This window comes from Malassezia globosa (genome assembly GCF_000181695.2).
Source record: "Malassezia globosa CBS 7966 chromosome Unknown mgl_sf_4.1, whole genome shotgun sequence".
NCBI classification, from domain to species: Eukaryota; Fungi; Basidiomycota; class Malasseziomycetes; order Malasseziales; family Malasseziaceae; genus Malassezia; species Malassezia globosa.
In genome coordinates this window covers 313,834-331,225 of record NW_001849869.1, presented here as the reverse complement: position 1 = coordinate 331,225, position 17,392 = coordinate 313,834, and the positions used below count along the sequence as shown (strand labels likewise).

Below are 17,392 nucleotides of genomic sequence, written 5' to 3'. Positions count from 1 at the left end.
ATCAGACTGTAAATGAGACGGTGTGACGTACGTCTTGGATATCCAATGAGCTGAGAGTACGTTAAACCAGCAATCCATCGAGACGTACCTTGGCAATGTGGCCTACATGAGTAAAGATAACGTACCGTAAGAAGTGACGTGGCCATAAGGAATGCATTGAACGCACTCGTATGTCATGGCTGCCTTGCTCGTTCGAAGGGCCTAACCAGCAACGTACCGTGGAAGCGCTCTGCAGATACCGGCACAGACATCTGGCTGTTTGAACTGACACGTAAGACGTGTAGGAATGATGGGTTAAAGTCAAGGTACCACGCGCGTAAGCGCGTTCGTCACAATGTCTAGGCAGCTGTCGTCGACATTGCTGTCACCTATGTGGAGAAATATACATGCAGGTTGTGTTTGGAAACTTACAGGTATGTTCGTACGGAAATGGTTTGGTATTGGAAAGCGCGGAGTGGATTACTCCCAGTCAGAGTCAGCGTCATCATCGACTGAAGGTCGGGATTCATTCGTCGACAGAGATATCTTTGTTACACCAGTGGCTGGTGAATTAGACTTCGCCTTCACCGACTCCTTTGGCTCTGATTGTGGACCTGTTGCCTCCGTCTCCTTTCTTTCCGAAGCAGGCTTCGATGTTTGGAGTGACGGCATACCCCTTTCATCAGCTGGCATGTTGTCTGCATCATCGTCATCATCATCCCAGCGGAAATCGTCCTCATCTTCCACCACATGAACGGGCTGCATGGCCGACTTATCCGTCGTCCGCGGCGTATTTTCATCTGTTGGAGGATTCTTCACAACATTCTGGATTTTCGCTTGCAAATCCTTGCTCACATTTTGCATGGCGGCGCCACTGCTTCGCGCATACGCACGAGCGAGCGACTCTGCTTCTTTGAGCGTATGCTGCCATTGAATAGGAATATCTGAAGTGGTATTCTTTTTCCACGTATTCTGCAAGCGATCAACATTCGGATGAGCTGTCACTTTGCGTAGTACGTCCCATAGACTGTTGTGGCTCAAGTTGCTTGTTGGTGGCGATGTAGCAGCATCGGACTGGTTTCCAGCGTCGGAGCTTACAGACGCCGATCTTGTGGGCTTCTCTCGCTCTAGAATTTCTTCTTCGTCTTTTGTGTCCAGCTCAAAAACTGCATCGTCGGGCATTGGCTCTGCCGACGAGCGAGACTTGGACCGAGCACGGTCACTGTGAAGCTGGAGCTGTGATTCAAGATTCGATAAGTGTGCGCGTGCAGTAGACATCACACCCCCATTCTGTTGCACATGCTCCTGTGCAGAAAGCATGGCATTTTGAGTTTGCATGTTCATTCCGTTAAACCAAGTCGAAAGTCCTCCCATGAGATTCGAGACACGATCCTCAATGTTCCGCGCAAACACGTCGACCTCCGTCTCGGTATGATGAAGCTGTCTTTCATCTTCATTTACGGCAATGAGTGCCGCTGCAGCGCTTATGGGCTCTTCGGCCATGGTTCAGCTGAATCAGTCGCAATCCAAAGATGTGGTTACTCGAGCAGGTGCGGAAGTTACTTTTTGCGCTTAGTTCACTCATGTCGCCTCTCCAAATTCCAATCAAGCCAAGCCGAGCAGGGCAAGTCCTATTTCGCACACGCCACTCGCAGGGGGGCTCGATGAATAACATGAAACTAACCGAGATGAAGGAACACGCCTCCACACAAGCTTGTGAGACTGAACGAGAACGACGCCCCTGACAAAGTAGTGGATCCTCACTCCCCGTGTCCTGGATTCGCGAGGACGTGCCTCCTTTGACAGTCGTCCCTGCTTTGTGCTCAGCTCAATTTCGTGTATGCTAGGGCTGCAAGGGCTATGCGCGCCTTGCACAGCGAGACATATCTCTGTGGATTTGTGCATAGGATGGCGTGCGGTGCATATAAGCGCCAGAGCTTGCGTTGCGGCCAAGCCAAGCACAATCAACATTCATGGCACGTCCTATAAAACTGACGACTATACCAATATTCCCTCGTCCATTATGGCACGTGTATTTCCTACTACACAGCTTCCATACCAGGAACATCACCCACTTAAGATCCTCCGCGACGAGATTGAGCGTGTGTTTGGCAAAAAGTACACCCCTATTCGGGCGCCATCGCCGGTTGTAACGTCCAAGCTTAACTTTGACGATCTTGGCTTTCCAGCAGATCATCCTGGACGCATGCCATCGGATACGTACTATGTGAATCGAGAGACGTGTCTACGTACCCACACATCCGCGCACGAAGTCGAGACGTTCCGTGCAGGCTACAAACGATGGCTTCTGACGGCCGATGTGTTTCGCCGAGACGAAATTGACTCATCACATTACCCTGTCTTTCACCAAATGGAAGGTGCAAGCGTATGGAGCTACGATGCATTCAATCGTGGTGGTCCCGTGGAGCAGGAATGCATTGCAATGGAAACGATACTCCAACAGGCAGGCATGGAAATTCACGATGATGTCAACATTGATGAGGCTGATGGATGGCAGGATGTGCACATGCGGGACCACCCGGACGCTACGAAACTCGCTTTGCGTCATTTGAAAGCGTCGCTCAACACGCTTGTGCTTGCGCTTTTCCGAAAGCGCTGGGCGGAGGAAGCCCAGACGAACGAACCGCTTCGTGTGCGATGGATCCCAGCGACCTTTCCGTTCACTGCACCAAGCTTTGAAGTTGAGGTGTGGTTCCGTGGCAAGTGGCTCGAGATTCTCGGTACAGGCATTGTCAAGCAGCGCACATTGGATGTAGCAGGCATTCCAAAGAACCTTGGTTGGGCCTTTGGTCTTGGCTTGGAACGGATTGCGATGGTGCTGTTTTCCATTCCAGACATCCGTCTATTTTGGTCGGAAGATGCGCGTTTTCTAAACCAGTTCAAGTCTGCGGAGCCTCTGAATATCACCTTTAAGCCGTATTCGAAATACCCACCATGCTATAAGGATGTGTCGTTTTGGATGCCACAGTCTTTCCATGAGAACGATATGTTCGAGACAGTTCGTGATCGTGCTGGTGATCTTGTGGAAGATGTCGTTTGTATCGACGACTTTCTGCATCCGAAAACCGGCCGGCACAGTCGCTGCTACCGTATTAATTACCGAAGCATGGATCGCAATCTTGAAAATGACCAGGTCAATGCACTCCACGCGGAAGTTGTGAATGCGCTTGTTAGCCGTTGTCACGTCCAGATCCGGTAAGCGTTCCCAGGGGGGGTGGGGACCTAGGATCCTCGCCCGACCGTATGAAGTCCACGTGGCCTCTTCTTTGGCGCTCTTATCCGCGTGGCTCCACCATAATCCTAGCGAGCAAATGATCAATGCGCTCCCTCACTGCATGTGTCATTGCATGTGTGCCTACGTAAGCTCTCGAGTAGATGGAAGTGCGAGCATATCCTACACTAGCTAAATCTCCCGCACATTGCTCCAAAGCATGGGCAAACTCGCGTTTTTGCTTAAGGCACAAGTGTATGCTATTCTTGCATGCATCTTGTATGTATTGGCATGCCTGTGTCTTTCACATCCCATACTGCAGCGCCAGTATTTGTTCCTGCACAACGTGCGCATCCCGATGTTCGCGAAGTTTGATACGCCTGATTTGTATGGTACGGAAGTGGGCCAAGTGCGAAATTTCCGCCTCGAATCGACCGACAACATCACACTTGGTGCTTGGCACTTTCTGCCCGAGGCCTTCTACAATGCAAAGAAGCAAGATCTTCTCAGTGGCGAAAGTGAACTGCTCGATGACATTTACGACGAGGCCCTCCGTGAGTATCCCACGTTCGTTTTCCTGCATGGGAATGGGCTAAACCGTGCTGCGTCTTTCCGAGTCCGCACGTGCAATGATATTTCGAAACATATGCAGGCGAATGTCATTGCCATCGACTACCGTGGCTATGGCGATTCTGACGGCTATCCCACAGAGCAAGGAGTCATTGACGATGCGTATGCAGTTGTGCAGTACGCCATGCGTAAGGGCTACAATGCCGAAACCGACAGGCAGCAGGGACTTTCTCTCGTGGGACAGAGTCTTGGGACAGCCATTGCGACGCAATGTGCTTTGCGCATGTATCGAGAGCGGCAGCATCTGGACGCACTGGTGCTACTAGCTGCGTTCAAAGAGCTGCGCCCTATGATCACAGAATTCCGCATGGGTGGCATTGTGCCGATGCTCAAGTTTCTGGACTACTTGCCGCAAAAGGAGCAGCTTCTCGACAATGTGTTTATTTACAACTTCAAGACGCTTGACGCTCTAGCGGAGATCATGAACAGCACGAATGATCCAGGTGCTATCGTGCCTCCTGTCATGATTTTGATGCATGCGATGAATGATCGCGTCATTGACATTTACCACAGTCGTGACATCTTTGAAAGGATGCTGGAAATCACAAGTGCAACAAAGTTGTCGTCCGCCTACCAGATCTGGTCGTCGAGCGTACCGAACCTTGGGTACGTGAATGCGATCGTTAGCAAGACGGCACGTGCTCCTGAACGTCGAGGCCTTATCCAGGGGGCACGCTTCGTTCTTCCGCGCAGCGCGTCGTTTTCCCTCGTCCAGTTGGAAAAAGGCGGTCATGATCACTTGCTGAATGGCAATGTCGACGTCTTGCAGCTCATGCTGCCTGCCTATATGATGGGCAACAGTGCCAGGTGAGCCTTAGTCTTCAACCCATCTTCCCCATTTATTCGCCTTTCGTCGCGGCTGACAAGGCTCTGTAATTAAGCACCATGCCTCTGCTCCGCGGCCGTATATAGCCGAAGGGTATCCATGAAATGTGCAGACGTCCATCTTCCTAAAATGGACCAAGAGGGAAGTGCACCGATCATTGTGAGCCGGACCAACCAGCAAGGGAAGCCATGAAGACATGGTGGACCGCTTTGTTGATCACATAACATCAATACTTCAGGCACCGTCCTCATAGGACCCATGCGTAAAACCCGCTCATTCACAGCTGCTGGCGTAATGAGATCCGCATCTCTACAGCTGTTGATGGCTTGCACTAGTGCTTGTTTATCGTCTTTATGAGACATCATGTTCAGACGCACCGTGTCTGACTGAACATCAACATGATCACAAGGCACGCGAACAGTCATGGTTTGAGAGAGGTCACTTTTTTCATGAGACCCTACGTGTATACGTAGCAGCAGGGTATGCTTGGACGACAATGCTGTGGATGATGTCAATGACGATGATAACAACAACGGCGAGTCGAGATATAGTTCTTTGTCCTTGTGCGCAAGGAATGCGCGAGCCAGTAAACCATCAGCATCGTACACCGTCAGTTCAGACGTGCCAACGGCTGCACACCATGTTGCCAAGCGCAGTACATCTTTACAAGCAGCATTGAGTCTCTTTGCCGTGGGATTTGTCCAAGCAAATACGACGGCCAAGTGATTAGGCGCGCGAAGTGCTTTGAGAGCTGGGAGGGTATCGGCATGTGCCCAGGACACGTGGCGTATCACATCCACGAGGAGTCTTGTGTAGTAAAATAACACATACACCGCATGAAGAAGTACAGAAACGAGTCGATACGCTGGTGAAACCATCATAGATACATTTGCGCGGGGTCCCAAGAGTGCCATTTCACCTCCCTATTTCGACTCCATGGCCTATCTGACTAACCTGGATTGAAATCCTAATTTGAGGGCTTTGAGTGATTGGTCCACCCGATGAGAAAGATCGGGCAAGGATCTCATCTCGTTCGAATGCTTATCTGCGACCGAAGAATTGCGCAAGTCAAGGCCAAAATAAAAAGAAAACTAGAAATGGAGTTCCAGGCACCACGACCGCTTTCGGTGCCGGTTCTCTCATGCTATGACGAACAGCTTGTCACTGCCTGCAGAAATTGTACAGCGAATCTGTGAAATTGTCTACCTCGACAGTGTCCCACTCTGTTCGCTGCGTTTGTTAGATCCGGCATCGATTCCCTCGGCCGCCCACGACGGACAGGCCGTATCTACATCTATATACGAGACACAGCATGTCCTTTACATGCTATGTCTTGTGAACCGGACATTTTATCGATACGCACAACCCCTCATTTGTCGAAGAATTCAGTTTACGCTCCCATATCGCTTCATGCTGCTTGTGCAAGCGGCTATAGATAAAAAAGTCTCGACACTATCGAGCATTCGCTTGCTAGACTTTTCTTCATTTCGTGCTTTGGGTCTCGGACGCACCGTGGGAGAAAGCACAGAACACCGGTTTGTCACACCTGAACGACTCTACACGCTGGTTCATGCTGCAACGGGGCTTGTGGCATTTGGATCGAGTGAGACGATGGACAGTGCTTTGTCGCTAGAAGTGCTAGAAGCGCTCCTTCTCCACGATGGCGCGCGAAGTAGACCCAGCCGTGTGCGTGATGTGAGTATGGAACGTGATGCTGGGCCTGTCCACAACGCGCTGCAGAGTCTTGATTTGTGTGGCTGCATTAGCCCCAAGTTTCTGCATGCCATGCGACTCTTTGTCGAGAAGCACCTCGAGCCAGCATCACAGCACCGCGCAATGTATGATTTGATTGAAGAAGATGAGAACACGGATTCAGAGTCCGAGCACCGCGGGCGGTCACGCACAGCTCTGTTGCCACACCACATGGTCCAGCATCGGACAACGACACATGCCCGATCACGAACGTTTCCCTCCATGCAGCGTTTGGGACTCAAAGGTGTGTCGCTGCCTCGTGATGTGCTAGCATCCTTTGTGCTGTCTTTCCCGAATCTGACGCATCTCGACTTGTCGGAAACCAAGGTCGACGCCGCCATGCTAGACGCCCTAGGCCGATCGACGATCCAGCTGGAAAGCCTTTCGCTCTCCCGCTGTCGAGCAATCACGTCTGAAAGCTTGGTCAAGCTCCTTGTCGGATCCCCCACGACCAAAGGACTGACAGAACTTGCACTTCAAGGCACGCTCCTATTTCCCACGCCAGTGTCGCAGGAAGACGCGCGTTTCATTCTCACACATGCACCCTGCATGCAAAGTGGTGCGCTTCGATACCTGGATGTGGGCGGATGCCAACTCACGGATGATGATCTAAATGTCGTTCCACCGCAGCACTCTCTCTTGGACCTGGGGTTGGGCGCGATGCCCAACTTAACGCTCCAAGGTGTAAGCACGTTTCTCTTGCACACGGCACCGAACGTGCAAATCCTTGATTTATCACACAGCTGTGCCACCCACAGTCAGGTTCATGCGGTTCACCTGTACCATGATTTGCTGGCGCCTTGCACACAGCGCCCACCCGCGCTGGCTGTTGCTGAGCAGCTGCGTGAAATGGGCATAAAGAAGGACACCTCCGAGCCCTGGCACCCGCCCACGAATCTTCGAGTGGTTGAGTTGTCCTCATCAGTGCTAGGTACGGTGCGTGGCGGAGTCGGGTCATGGAAAGTGATCTGGGGCGCAGGACGGCGTGGCTGGGTCGTCGATACAGCAGCTGGGCCCCATCCCCAGGCATTTGATATTCCTGTACACACAGAAGAGCCGGAGCCCTATCGCGGCCGGGATCGGACCTGCCGACAAACGGCCGGATGGCACCCAGAGCCACCTAGCATGAGCACGTCGGTCGCACGGATGGAACTTGCGCGTGGCCATGATCGCGAGCGGGGCCGTTCTTCCCATCGGCTTGACCGGCCGCCCGCGGGATTATCGCGCTCCAACACCGTGTTCAACGTGCCGAGTGCGTCGTTTGAGTCACGGTCTCGCTCGCTCTCGCTCTCGCGGCACGAGCGCATGCCGTCGCGTCGCATGCCAAGTGCCAAATCAGAGCCCGTGCAGGTCGAGCCACAAGTGCTCCGGAACCTGCCTGTGCAGCATCCCCGTCGCGTAGAGCTGGAGCGCCTATCGAGCCAAAATGGACGTGTGCAAGGCATCATCGGCTGGCATAATCACAAGATGGAAGTGTTACTTGGCTATGGCCTTTTGGGACGTGAGATCGGTACCTATGCCTGGTTTGCATATCAAGCCAGTTAACTGGAATCAGATGGAGGCATGGGTGGGCGGAATGAGGATGGATCAGGAGCCGATACAGACCCAGATGTAGCCCCCTGATCCTGATTCTGCCTCCAGTGCCGTCCGAGACCCCGGACTGGACCCAGGCTCTGACAACAAGTGACCCATTCGCTCAATTTTCGTGCGCAAGTACCGCTCCAAGTCAGAGCCGCGCGTCACAGTGCCACCAATGAGCGTCGCACCCGTATTCCGGAGTGTATAAGCATTGAAGCTGCTAGCGCTTTCATCGGATGCCACGTCGTCTTCATCGTCAACATCATCATGGGACTCAGCCTCGCTCAGCGAGGCCGCCAACTCGCCGGCCGTCTCGAGCGTCTGAGATATCACACTACTGGGTCGAGAGCGATGCAAGTGTTCCTGCGGTGGCTCCGACACGCGTGGAGGCGGCTTTTCGCGCCGACGCCGAACGCCTGGCTTTGTTGAGGAGCGTGGCCTGCTGCAAAACTGCCAGATTCGTGGCACCATGGGCACGCGCTCTGTGACTCGTATACCCTCGGCTTCAAGTGCCTGCATCTTCTCTGGATTGTTCGTCAGCAAACGACACTGATCAATGCCCAAATCTCGGAGAATGGCACTGCTTATATCGTATCGACGTGCATCGGGGAGATGCCCGAGAAGCACATTCGCGCTAACAGTGTCATGGCCCATATCTTGCAGATTGTACGCAAGAAGCTTATCCAATAGACCAATACCACGGCCCTCCTGCCTCATGTAGACTACCACGCCGCGAGGAGGCACAGGCACGCCCGTCGCTGTGCGAGATGACGACGTGCCGATGATGCGAAGAGCCTCGTCCAGCTGCTCACCACAGTCGCAGCGCTGACTGCCGATCGTTTCGCCTGTATAGCACTCTGAATGGATTCGCACGAGGGGCGAGGGGGTGAGTTTGTCAGACGCATCCGTACAGTGCGTCAACACAGGCACCGACGGCTCCTGGTGTGTTTCACTCAAGCGATTCACGTAAGCACCACGAACGAGTCGCTCCATCGTCGTCTCGTCTTTGTGCCAGACTGCATCAAGCGTCTGGCTGCGCAGATGCCTCGGTTTACTCAACAGTCCTTGCTGCTGTCGTTGCTGGATGGATGCGTTATTTTGAGCAGGATCGATGACCAAAGCCATATGCTCTTTGTTGTCGTGATTGTTTCGGTATAGGTGACAAAAGACCTCTCCATGCGGCGTGGGAACACGTGTACGACCATAGCAGCGAACCTCCAGGGGTGGTAAAGACGATGGAAGCTGGGATGGCTTCAGCAGTGGGTCGCGCCGGGAAAGGGGCGACGTAGTCGCGGTTGTCGACCGCTTCAGGGCATGGAGCGCCTCTTCTTTTTCACGGAGCAATCTTGCGCTTCGGGGTGCTTGCTTGCTGTGCATGATAGCATGGCGCTCAAGCTCATTGTCAAGATGTTTGCTAAGGGGTTGCCTCACTTGTTGTGCATAGATATGTCGCTTACGCTCGCTGACAGGCATTTGTTGCGAATGACCGGACGAGCGCTCAGAATGCGGATCCACAAAGGTATGGTGGAAATGGTGCCGCGTTATCTGTGGCCCAGAGTTTAGTGATGCGGCTAGCACAATGGGATCAATGGGCGGCCGTCGTAGTGCTGCGACGGTGTCCAGGACCCGGTGCGGAGGAGGTGTGGATTTGATGTCATGTGGATTAGGAACAGATGTCAGCATCTCCAGCATGTCCAAATCGGCGGGTTCAACACGATGGCGGGGTTCGTCAGCCACCATCGTGCAACTATCCAAACACACGCACACGCAATCACAGATGCACACGCGCTCGCAAGTATGAAAAGCAGGACTCAAGGATGAATCTTAACACTCGAACGCAGGACGGCGCAACACGTACACATGCTACTGCCCAGGTTCTCAATTGCCCAGGAATTACGTAATGCGATGTCTTGTCCGTCAAAGTGATCAGACGCTTGTGGAAAATAAAAAAATCTCAACGTTTGCATCGCGATCAAGACAACCTGTAGTAGAGACGGGCGTATGTCGCGCCTCAACTTGGATGCGTTGCTGAAAGTTGCGCCAGAAGGTGCGTATCAATTGCAGGTTTGCTTACCATTAGCCATTGATCCTGAAAACGAGTACGAAGATAAGGACCCTTCTGAAAATGAGAGTAGTGACAATGATGAGCACATGACAGAGGCCGCTGCTCGGCAGCATTATGTGGATGTCGGCCCTAGCCAGATGCGTCGAAAGGCACGACTCACGGAGTCAGACGCTCTTGAAAAGCCGCAGTACAAAGGCGTAAAAGCTTCCCGCGCCGAGATGTTTGGCGACGGAAGCGATGACGACGACGATGGCGACGACGAGAACTATGATGATGATGAAAGCAAGCTAAAGCCCAGTGATAATGGGGATCAAGAAGACGATGACGAGGACGATGACGAGGATGAGGACGAAGAAGTGACCGAAGATGAAGATGAAGACAAGGACGAGGACGAGAACGAGGACGAGAACGAAGAAATGACCGAAGATGAAGACAGGGACGAAGGCGAGGACGAAGGTGTAGACCAAGATCACAATGACAAAACAGCTATCAAAGCTCGTCTTGACATTAAATCTGACCCGTCCATTTCACGCAAAAAAGCCTCGACGAACATGGGTTCTGCCAGAGCTGCGACGACAGTGGCCATGCAGGAAAAAGAATCACAGACTGTGCTCGACCAAATCCGAGAGAAACGTGCGCACGACGCTCGTAAGGGACAACATGTACGCAAGCAAATTCGAAACTGGGAAAAAGCACTTCGATTGCGTATTTCTTTTCAGAAACTGGTCACAGGAGCATCGCGCCTGCCACCACCAGCCATGCTAGAGCATTATTTCCAATGCGCGCCTACCGCACGCGATGATATCGACAAAGCGGCTGCTGAGCTCGAAGACATTGCAGCGCAGCTGCTCGACATTCGCATGCAGCTGTGGAAGGTGAATGTGCCAGCCACGTCACTGGAACTAGATAAGCATGTGCGCGTCGAAGCGAGCCAGTCAAAAGCACTGGAGGATCTGGAGCAAGTCTTACAGCCGTACATCCATCATCTTCTTACTCGCTGGTCGAACAAGATTGCATCTGCGCCTGACTCGCGCAATGCTGGCGCAAGCGCGCGGCTGCAACTGCGTGCGATGAACCAGGGCATTGTAGATCAAATCGAGCAGGCACTTGCAGGCGATGGAATGGACAGACTCGTCAATCGCACGCGTGTCTGGCGTGCTGATGACGTGCAACGACTGGGTGTTCAGGTACGTAAAAAAAAAAAAAAAAAAAAAAAAAAAAAAAAAAAAAGACATGTTCTAACTATTTCCACAGCCATGGCACGAAGGAAAAGAGGCGGAGGCTGACAGCAACTCTCAGCCCACCACAGATGTCAACGTGTTTGACGACAGTGACTTTTACTCACAGCTCCTACGGGACCTAATTGATAACGCGGGTATCATGGAGGCAGGGACATCAAGTGCAGCCACGGATGCCTTGCACACTCGTAAGCGGAAACGAAACGTCGATGTACGTGCATCCAAAGGACGGCGTCTTAGGTACGATGTGATGGAGAAAGTCCAAAATTTCATGCCGCCCATCCCGAAAACAGCGTGGGATGAGGCTCAGACGGAGCGACTGTTCTCTCGCTTGGCCTCTGTTACGGGTGCGCCTTCCAACGCATCCGCCGCGGAAGAAACCATTCCACCTCAAGATGTGGCAGACCTATCTGCTCATGGCGATGGGTTCCGATTACTTGGATAGGAACGCTATATGAATGTATCATAGAATTGTAGGCACTGTACTACTCTTGTCGCACTTCCATATCGAGGCGTGTGCGTCTAACGATGCCTAGGTGTCACGGGCAGCTACCGACCGTTTAGCAACATCCCAGTAGCCTGCCAGTTTGGGTCCCAATGCATCTTTGGCATTCATGTCCGTTGGACAAGATTCCATCCGAACAGAGCCAGCAGGGAAGGATCGATCGCGAACAGGACCTTCGAATACAAGTTCACAAGTATTGCTGCTCAGATCCATGCTCTCATCACCCTGCTGCTTCGACGCGATGGCGCGTGATGGACCATTTTGGTTCTCATCATCGACATCGTCATCATCCACACTGCTCTGTCTTGGTCGGCCGGGATCGGTCCAGTCGATGCGCACAAGCATGAGTCGCTTGTACGCCTTGAGTGCCTTGGCGGCACCCTCGACAACGACGAGTGAGAAGTCCGGATGTGTTAGGACAAGTCCACTTAAATGGTGTTGCTGTGCATTTTTGCGGACCTTGAAACGATGTGAAGGACTCGAGAGGTTTTCAATGCGGTACACCTGGCACCAAATGCCTTTGGCTTCCTCGACCTTGGTCTTGTAGATGCGACGATCGCGCCGCTCTTCATCGGTCAGCATGCGCTCAGCATTGGCACGTTCATGCATCTCGTGCCGCGCAGCCACTTCCCGACGAACACGAGCTTCGACTTTCGTCGGGTCTGCAATCGCCTCATTTCCCAACACGCGCATGAGATTGGCAAGCTTGATCTTCGGAGGATCAGGTGGTAAGAGACCCATCTTGATTCGATCGCGCTTATCTTGTTGCTCAGCGGCACGGCGTTGCCGCCGCATTTTCTTCATCTCTTGTTTTGTCAGAATGACGCCATGTGGCTGTACCTTGATGTTGACCGTCGGGGGAGGGATCGGGATTGGATGCTGCACAAGATGATCGATGGGTGAATGTTCATGCTCAATGAGTGGCCACGTCGGCGGGCGTGGCTTGGACGCAGGAAAAGGCCGTTCAGGCACATCGTCGTATGTCTTCGAAGGAAGCAACACCATGTCCCACCATTCTGCTTTCGGTGGCTCAGGACGCTAGTTGTCGGTCAGTACATGTGGTGGATATATTCTCTGTTGCCATACGTACACGAAGGATTCTCTCGTCATCCAAAAGTTCGTCATGGATGCCCGCTTTGCGTGCTGTAGCCTGAATACGCTCCTTCAAGGCCTGCATCTGTTCATCACGACGAATTTGCTCGGCTTCAAGGATATACTTGCCTGGCCTATGAAATTGGAGCGCGCGGTGCATGCTCTTGCGTTTAGGACCTTCACCATTTTCTGGCTCATTCGACAGATACGGATTTCTAGGTTGAGCAGACGCAACTCGTTTGTCGAATGGGAACAATGACGATGATGATGACGACAACGACGAAGATGAGGATGATGCTGACGATAAGGTTTGTGAGTTGGGTGGTGGACGCCCAGGCAACTGGCGCTTGTTAGCCTGGATCGATGCAAATTTGGGGGCAAGCGACCTGAATTTTTCCTGAATGCGAGCCGCATCTCCTAGAAGAAGAGGGTGAATGCCAGTGGGCTTGTCTGCTTGTTGGGCACCGCTCAAGCCAGACTTATCGGGCAAAGGCGATGGGTGCTGTGGAAAAGAGGGCGAGGGTGAGGGTCGTGCGCCTGATGCCGGCTGCGAAGGAGGAATGGCCGCTGGTCTGGGAGCTGGACGTGATGATGTTGTACTTGGTGCAGCAGAGGGTAATCCGGACCGCTTAAATGCCTCCATCGCACGCTGACGAGCTTCCTCGATCGATTTACTCAAGTCGGCAGGGGCCGCTTGATTGCGTGATCGTTTCTCATTAGATGATGCTTCGGATGTGCTAGAGCCTGGATATGGGCGCTTTGGCGCCATTGTTCACGAGGTGCAGCTAGTTGGTCGCTGGGATATCAAGGGATGGAGGAGGCGCGGCTCCCAGCATGTAGACAAAGCTGGGCCAAAACGACTTACGCGCACGCGTACGTGGGCCGATGGAGCAGCTGACGAGAGAGTGTGGGTGGAGACATGAGTGGGTCACGTGTGGTACACTCACAACATGTTGCTAACCACTAATAGGTCGTGTTGGTGTTTGCCGACATTTTTTTCGACAGTGCCGTGGCGGCGGAAGAAAGAGGGGTGAAAGAACGGACACTCCAAAACGTACACAAGTACGTCTTCTGCGACCCCAACACCCGGAGACTAGCAAAGCACTGCCCTCACATCGATCCCCGAATAGAGCAGGCGATGTCGTCGTTCCGTGACACGAGCAGGCGTCAGGACACGTACAAAGCGAAAGGTGCATTCAAGCACGATGAGTTGCGTCGTCGTCGAGAAGAGGCACAAGTGGAAATCCGGCGCCAGAAACGAGAGGAAAGCATGGCGAAGCGTCGGAACCTGAACATGCACCAGGTGTCAGATGCACCTGACTCGGAAGAGGAAGATGAGGCTGTTGATGGCCTGGACATGAAGATCACGTCTGAACTGCCAGCCATGGTCCAAGGCGTGCTGAGTGACAACTTGGATCAGCAGCTCGAGGCCACAACCAAGTTCCGGAAGCTACTATCAAAGGAGAAGAACCCACCCATCGACCGCGTCATTGCATGTGGCGTTGTTCCGCGCTTCGTCGAGTTTCTGCGAAGCCCACACAGTATGATTCAGTTTGAGGCGGCCTGGGCGCTCACGAACATTGCGTCAGGCACATCGGAGCACACCCAGGTCGTCATCAATTGCGGCGCTGTACCGATCTTTATCGACTTGCTTCTCTCGCCCGTGCTGGATGTGCGCGAACAGGCTGTGTGGGCACTAGGAAATATCGCCGGTGACTCGACCAAGTGCCGAGACTTTGTGCTCCAGCAGGGTGGTATGCAAGCTCTGCTCCAGCTTCTTAGTGAGGACCACAAGGTCAGTATGCTGCGCAATGCGACATGGACGTTAAGCAACTTCTGTCGCGGCAAAAACCCACAGCCGGCGTGGGAGCTCGTGGCACCAGCACTGCCCACGTTGACAAAGCTCGTTTATGCCATGGACGACGAGATTCTGATCGACGCATGTTGGGCCATATCGTATCTGTCGGATGGTGCAAACGAAAAGATTCAGGCCGTCATCGAGTCCGGCGTGTGCCGCCGTCTTGTTGACTTGTTGATGCATCCATCGGCCGCGGTGCAGACGCCAGCACTGCGCTCGGTCGGCAACATCGTTACAGGCGACGACATGCAGACTCAAGTCATTGTGGCCAGTGGCGCACTAACGCCGCTCCTGGCCTTGCTATCATCGCCAAAAGATGGCATCAAGAAAGAGGCGTGCTGGACGATTAGCAACATCACGGCCGGGTCACCAGGACAGATCCAAGCTGTGATCGATGCCAATATCATTCCGCCTCTCGTGCATATTCTAAGCCATGCTGACTTCAAGACCAAAAAGGAGGCATGCTGGGCGATCAGCAATGCGACAAGTGGCGGCTTGCAGCAGCCACAGCAAGTGCGGTACTTGGTGTCACAAGGGTGTATCAAGCCGCTGTGTGAATTGCTCAAGTGTATGGACAACAAGATCATTCAAGTGGCCCTTGATGGTCTGGAGAACATTCTGAAAATCGGTGAGCAGGACAAGGAGGCCATGGGAGCTGGAGCGACGAACCAGTATGCCACATATATTGAAGAATGTGGTGGTATGGTAACGATCCATGCTTTGCAAAACCACGAGAACTTTGACATCTACAAGAAGTGCTTCTACATGATGGACAAGTACTTCCCTGACGATGAGGAAGACCAAGATACGGGCATTGATGCCCCGCAAGTTAGCGACTCAGGTGCCTTTGCGTTCCCCACATCGGTGGCTGCTCCCCAGACTGGCTTCCAATTTGGTCCGTCTCAAAACATGTAATCAAGGCTTGGGCACCGCACTGTACTATAGAGGTTCCCATAGACTTGCCGTGTTGTATGATCCAGAGTGTTTCTTTTTTTTTCCCTAGGGATCCAACTGGCAGTCGCTGTAGCTTGTCACCGACTGCGATCTTGGACGTAGTGCCAGCGAAGCTTGCTACAGACTTGTGTCGCTTATCCCAGCATCGTCTCTCGACAAAGACGAATGCACCTCGTCGCCCCAAGAGACTCCGTTCGTAGAGATAACGTCCTCTCGTTGCTGTGATTGAGCAGCAGCCTCAGAATTCGCACGTGTGCGGGTATGGGAAGTGGACAGCCCCTTGTCGCCAAGTGTGCTGGAGGCACTGTTGCTCCTTAGTCGCCGAAGATGCGATGATGCGAGAGCCATTGAAATGTGAGAGCGCGTGCTTTGATCAGCCATAGACAGTGTGTCGGTCTGATGACGCAACCTGCTTGGTGGCGAGCTGAAAGTCGACAGAAGCGGAATGCTCGGTGGTGGCGTCGTGCCAGATGTCGAGCTTTTCGAGTACGATTGCTGCCGGAGCGAGGCACTTGGATCAGGTCTGCTCGACGTCATCGGAAGTGCCCGGCCAAACCGAGCTGACTCGGTGTCATTGGGCGTAGCAGCAGAGGTGGTGGTTGACGAGGAGGAGGACGAGGTTGATGTCGACGCAGCTGCCGCGACCGCGGCCGTTGCTGCTGCCGCCCCTGCATCATCTGCAGACTGCGTGATACTCCGACGGCGAAACAGGCCGGTAAGACTCGCTCGACTACTAATGCGTGGCACGCGACGCGTCATCGATGAAGAGGTATTTTCGTCAGAGCGCGGCGTCGATGGAGAAGAAGGGAACAAGGCGGCCCGGATCGTCGCAGCAGGATTCGACGCCTTTTCGATCAACGAGGGGAAGCTGCTGCGTGGTTTAGGTTCGTGTGGAGCAGGGGAGCTGAGCGAAGATGACATGGGATCGCGCCTTGGCAGTGTTTCTGGCGTATAAGCAAGAGGCGATCGGCTCCTGGTTCCCTCACGAGAGCGTTCGAACAGCGAATGGTCGCTCCAGGCTAGGGTGGGTCGCAGCGAGGACGATTCGACGTGGCCGTCAGTGCCATACAAGTCCATCCAATGACGCAAGAATGTCAGGCAGTGAATGTGCTGGTTTTGATATGCAAGAGACTCGGGCGTTTGCAAATCACGATCGACAGGTCGTGGACGCGCACCGTGTACAAGCAGCGTATGTACCACACCGAGATGTCCATTTGCTGCTGCGAAATGAAGTGGCGTCGCTCCTTCGACACCGGGGCCAGTGACTTTGTCTTTCGCCTTGGGAATATTGACATCAGCTCCGTAGGAAATCAGTGTGTTGGTAATGGCGACATCGCCCATGCATGCAGCGACGTGCAAAGGTGCAATGCCATGTAGAATTTGATTCACAGGCTGCCCATTGTCGAGTGCATACAGCACTAGTGAAACATTGCCCGCACTAGCGGCGCGATGCAGGCCAAGAGAGGGCGGTAACATCCTTGCCCCGTCCGTGAAAGCTGTCATGTCTGGACTGGCGCATGCAGACGAGGGCGGTGAGCATGCCGCCGCTACGGGTCCTGTCGTCGCACTGATGGTGTTGATGGAGCTAGCTACGCCCGAGCGCGCCGAGCTCCGGCGCATTCAGCGGGACTCTCGGCTAGCCGCCGATGGAACGGGGTATCGGTGGGTATATGACGAGGGCGG

General features: G+C 53.4%; 9 protein-coding genes across 9 annotated transcripts; 5 read left to right on the top strand and 4 right to left on the bottom strand.

The window, feature by feature from the left end:
• Positions 1-459: 459 nt before the first annotated feature.
• MGL_1908 (uncharacterized protein) lies at positions 460-1,482 on the bottom strand (the record flags this gene model as incomplete). The annotated part of the gene is made up of 1 exon (XM_001730857.1): positions 460-1,482. One exon carries the CDS (start codon positions 1,480-1,482, stop codon positions 460-462), a length of 1,023 nt encoding a protein of 340 aa, XP_001730909.1.
• Positions 1,483-2,002: 520 nt separating this feature from the next.
• MGL_1907 (uncharacterized protein) lies at positions 2,003-3,199 on the top strand (the record flags this gene model as incomplete). Its single annotated transcript, XM_001730856.1, has 1 exon — positions 2,003-3,199. The coding sequence occupies one exon, from the start codon at positions 2,003-2,005 to the stop codon at positions 3,197-3,199; it is 1,197 nt and encodes a 398-aa protein (XP_001730908.1).
• A 232-nt stretch (positions 3,200-3,431) lies between these two features.
• Positions 3,432-4,652, top strand: MGL_1906 (uncharacterized protein; the record flags this gene model as incomplete). Its single annotated transcript, XM_001730855.1, has 1 exon — positions 3,432-4,652. The coding sequence occupies one exon, from the start codon at positions 3,432-3,434 to the stop codon at positions 4,650-4,652; it is 1,221 nt and encodes a 406-aa protein (XP_001730907.1).
• Positions 4,653-5,813: 1,161 nt separating this feature from the next.
• On the top strand, positions 5,814-7,964 carry MGL_1905 (uncharacterized protein; the record flags this gene model as incomplete). The annotated part of the gene is made up of 1 exon (XM_001730854.1): positions 5,814-7,964. The coding sequence occupies one exon, from the start codon at positions 5,814-5,816 to the stop codon at positions 7,962-7,964; it is 2,151 nt and encodes a 716-aa protein (XP_001730906.1).
• Positions 7,965-8,006: 42 nt separating this feature from the next.
• Positions 8,007-9,374, bottom strand: MGL_1904 (uncharacterized protein; the record flags this gene model as incomplete). Its single annotated transcript, XM_001730853.1, has 1 exon — positions 8,007-9,374. The coding sequence occupies one exon, from the start codon at positions 9,372-9,374 to the stop codon at positions 8,007-8,009; it is 1,368 nt and encodes a 455-aa protein (XP_001730905.1).
• Positions 9,375-9,998: 624 nt separating this feature from the next.
• On the top strand, positions 9,999-11,745 carry MGL_1903 (uncharacterized protein; the record flags this gene model as incomplete). Its single annotated transcript, XM_001730852.1, has 2 exons — positions 9,999-11,249; positions 11,317-11,745. 2 exons carry the CDS (start codon positions 9,999-10,001, stop codon positions 11,743-11,745), a joined length of 1,680 nt encoding a protein of 559 aa, XP_001730904.1.
• An 87-nt stretch (positions 11,746-11,832) lies between these two features.
• MGL_1902 (uncharacterized protein) lies at positions 11,833-12,810 on the bottom strand (the record flags this gene model as incomplete). The annotated part of the gene is made up of 1 exon (XM_001730851.1): positions 11,833-12,810. The coding sequence occupies one exon, from the start codon at positions 12,808-12,810 to the stop codon at positions 11,833-11,835; it is 978 nt and encodes a 325-aa protein (XP_001730903.1).
• Positions 12,811-14,035: 1,225 nt separating this feature from the next.
• Positions 14,036-15,670, top strand: MGL_1901 (uncharacterized protein; the record flags this gene model as incomplete). Its single annotated transcript, XM_001730850.1, has 1 exon — positions 14,036-15,670. The coding sequence occupies one exon, from the start codon at positions 14,036-14,038 to the stop codon at positions 15,668-15,670; it is 1,635 nt and encodes a 544-aa protein (XP_001730902.1).
• A 156-nt stretch (positions 15,671-15,826) lies between these two features.
• MGL_1900 (uncharacterized protein) lies at positions 15,827-17,212 on the bottom strand (the record flags this gene model as incomplete). Its single annotated transcript, XM_001730849.1, has 1 exon — positions 15,827-17,212. One exon carries the CDS (start codon positions 17,210-17,212, stop codon positions 15,827-15,829), a length of 1,386 nt encoding a protein of 461 aa, XP_001730901.1.
• Between the last annotated feature and the right edge of the window lie 180 nt (positions 17,213-17,392).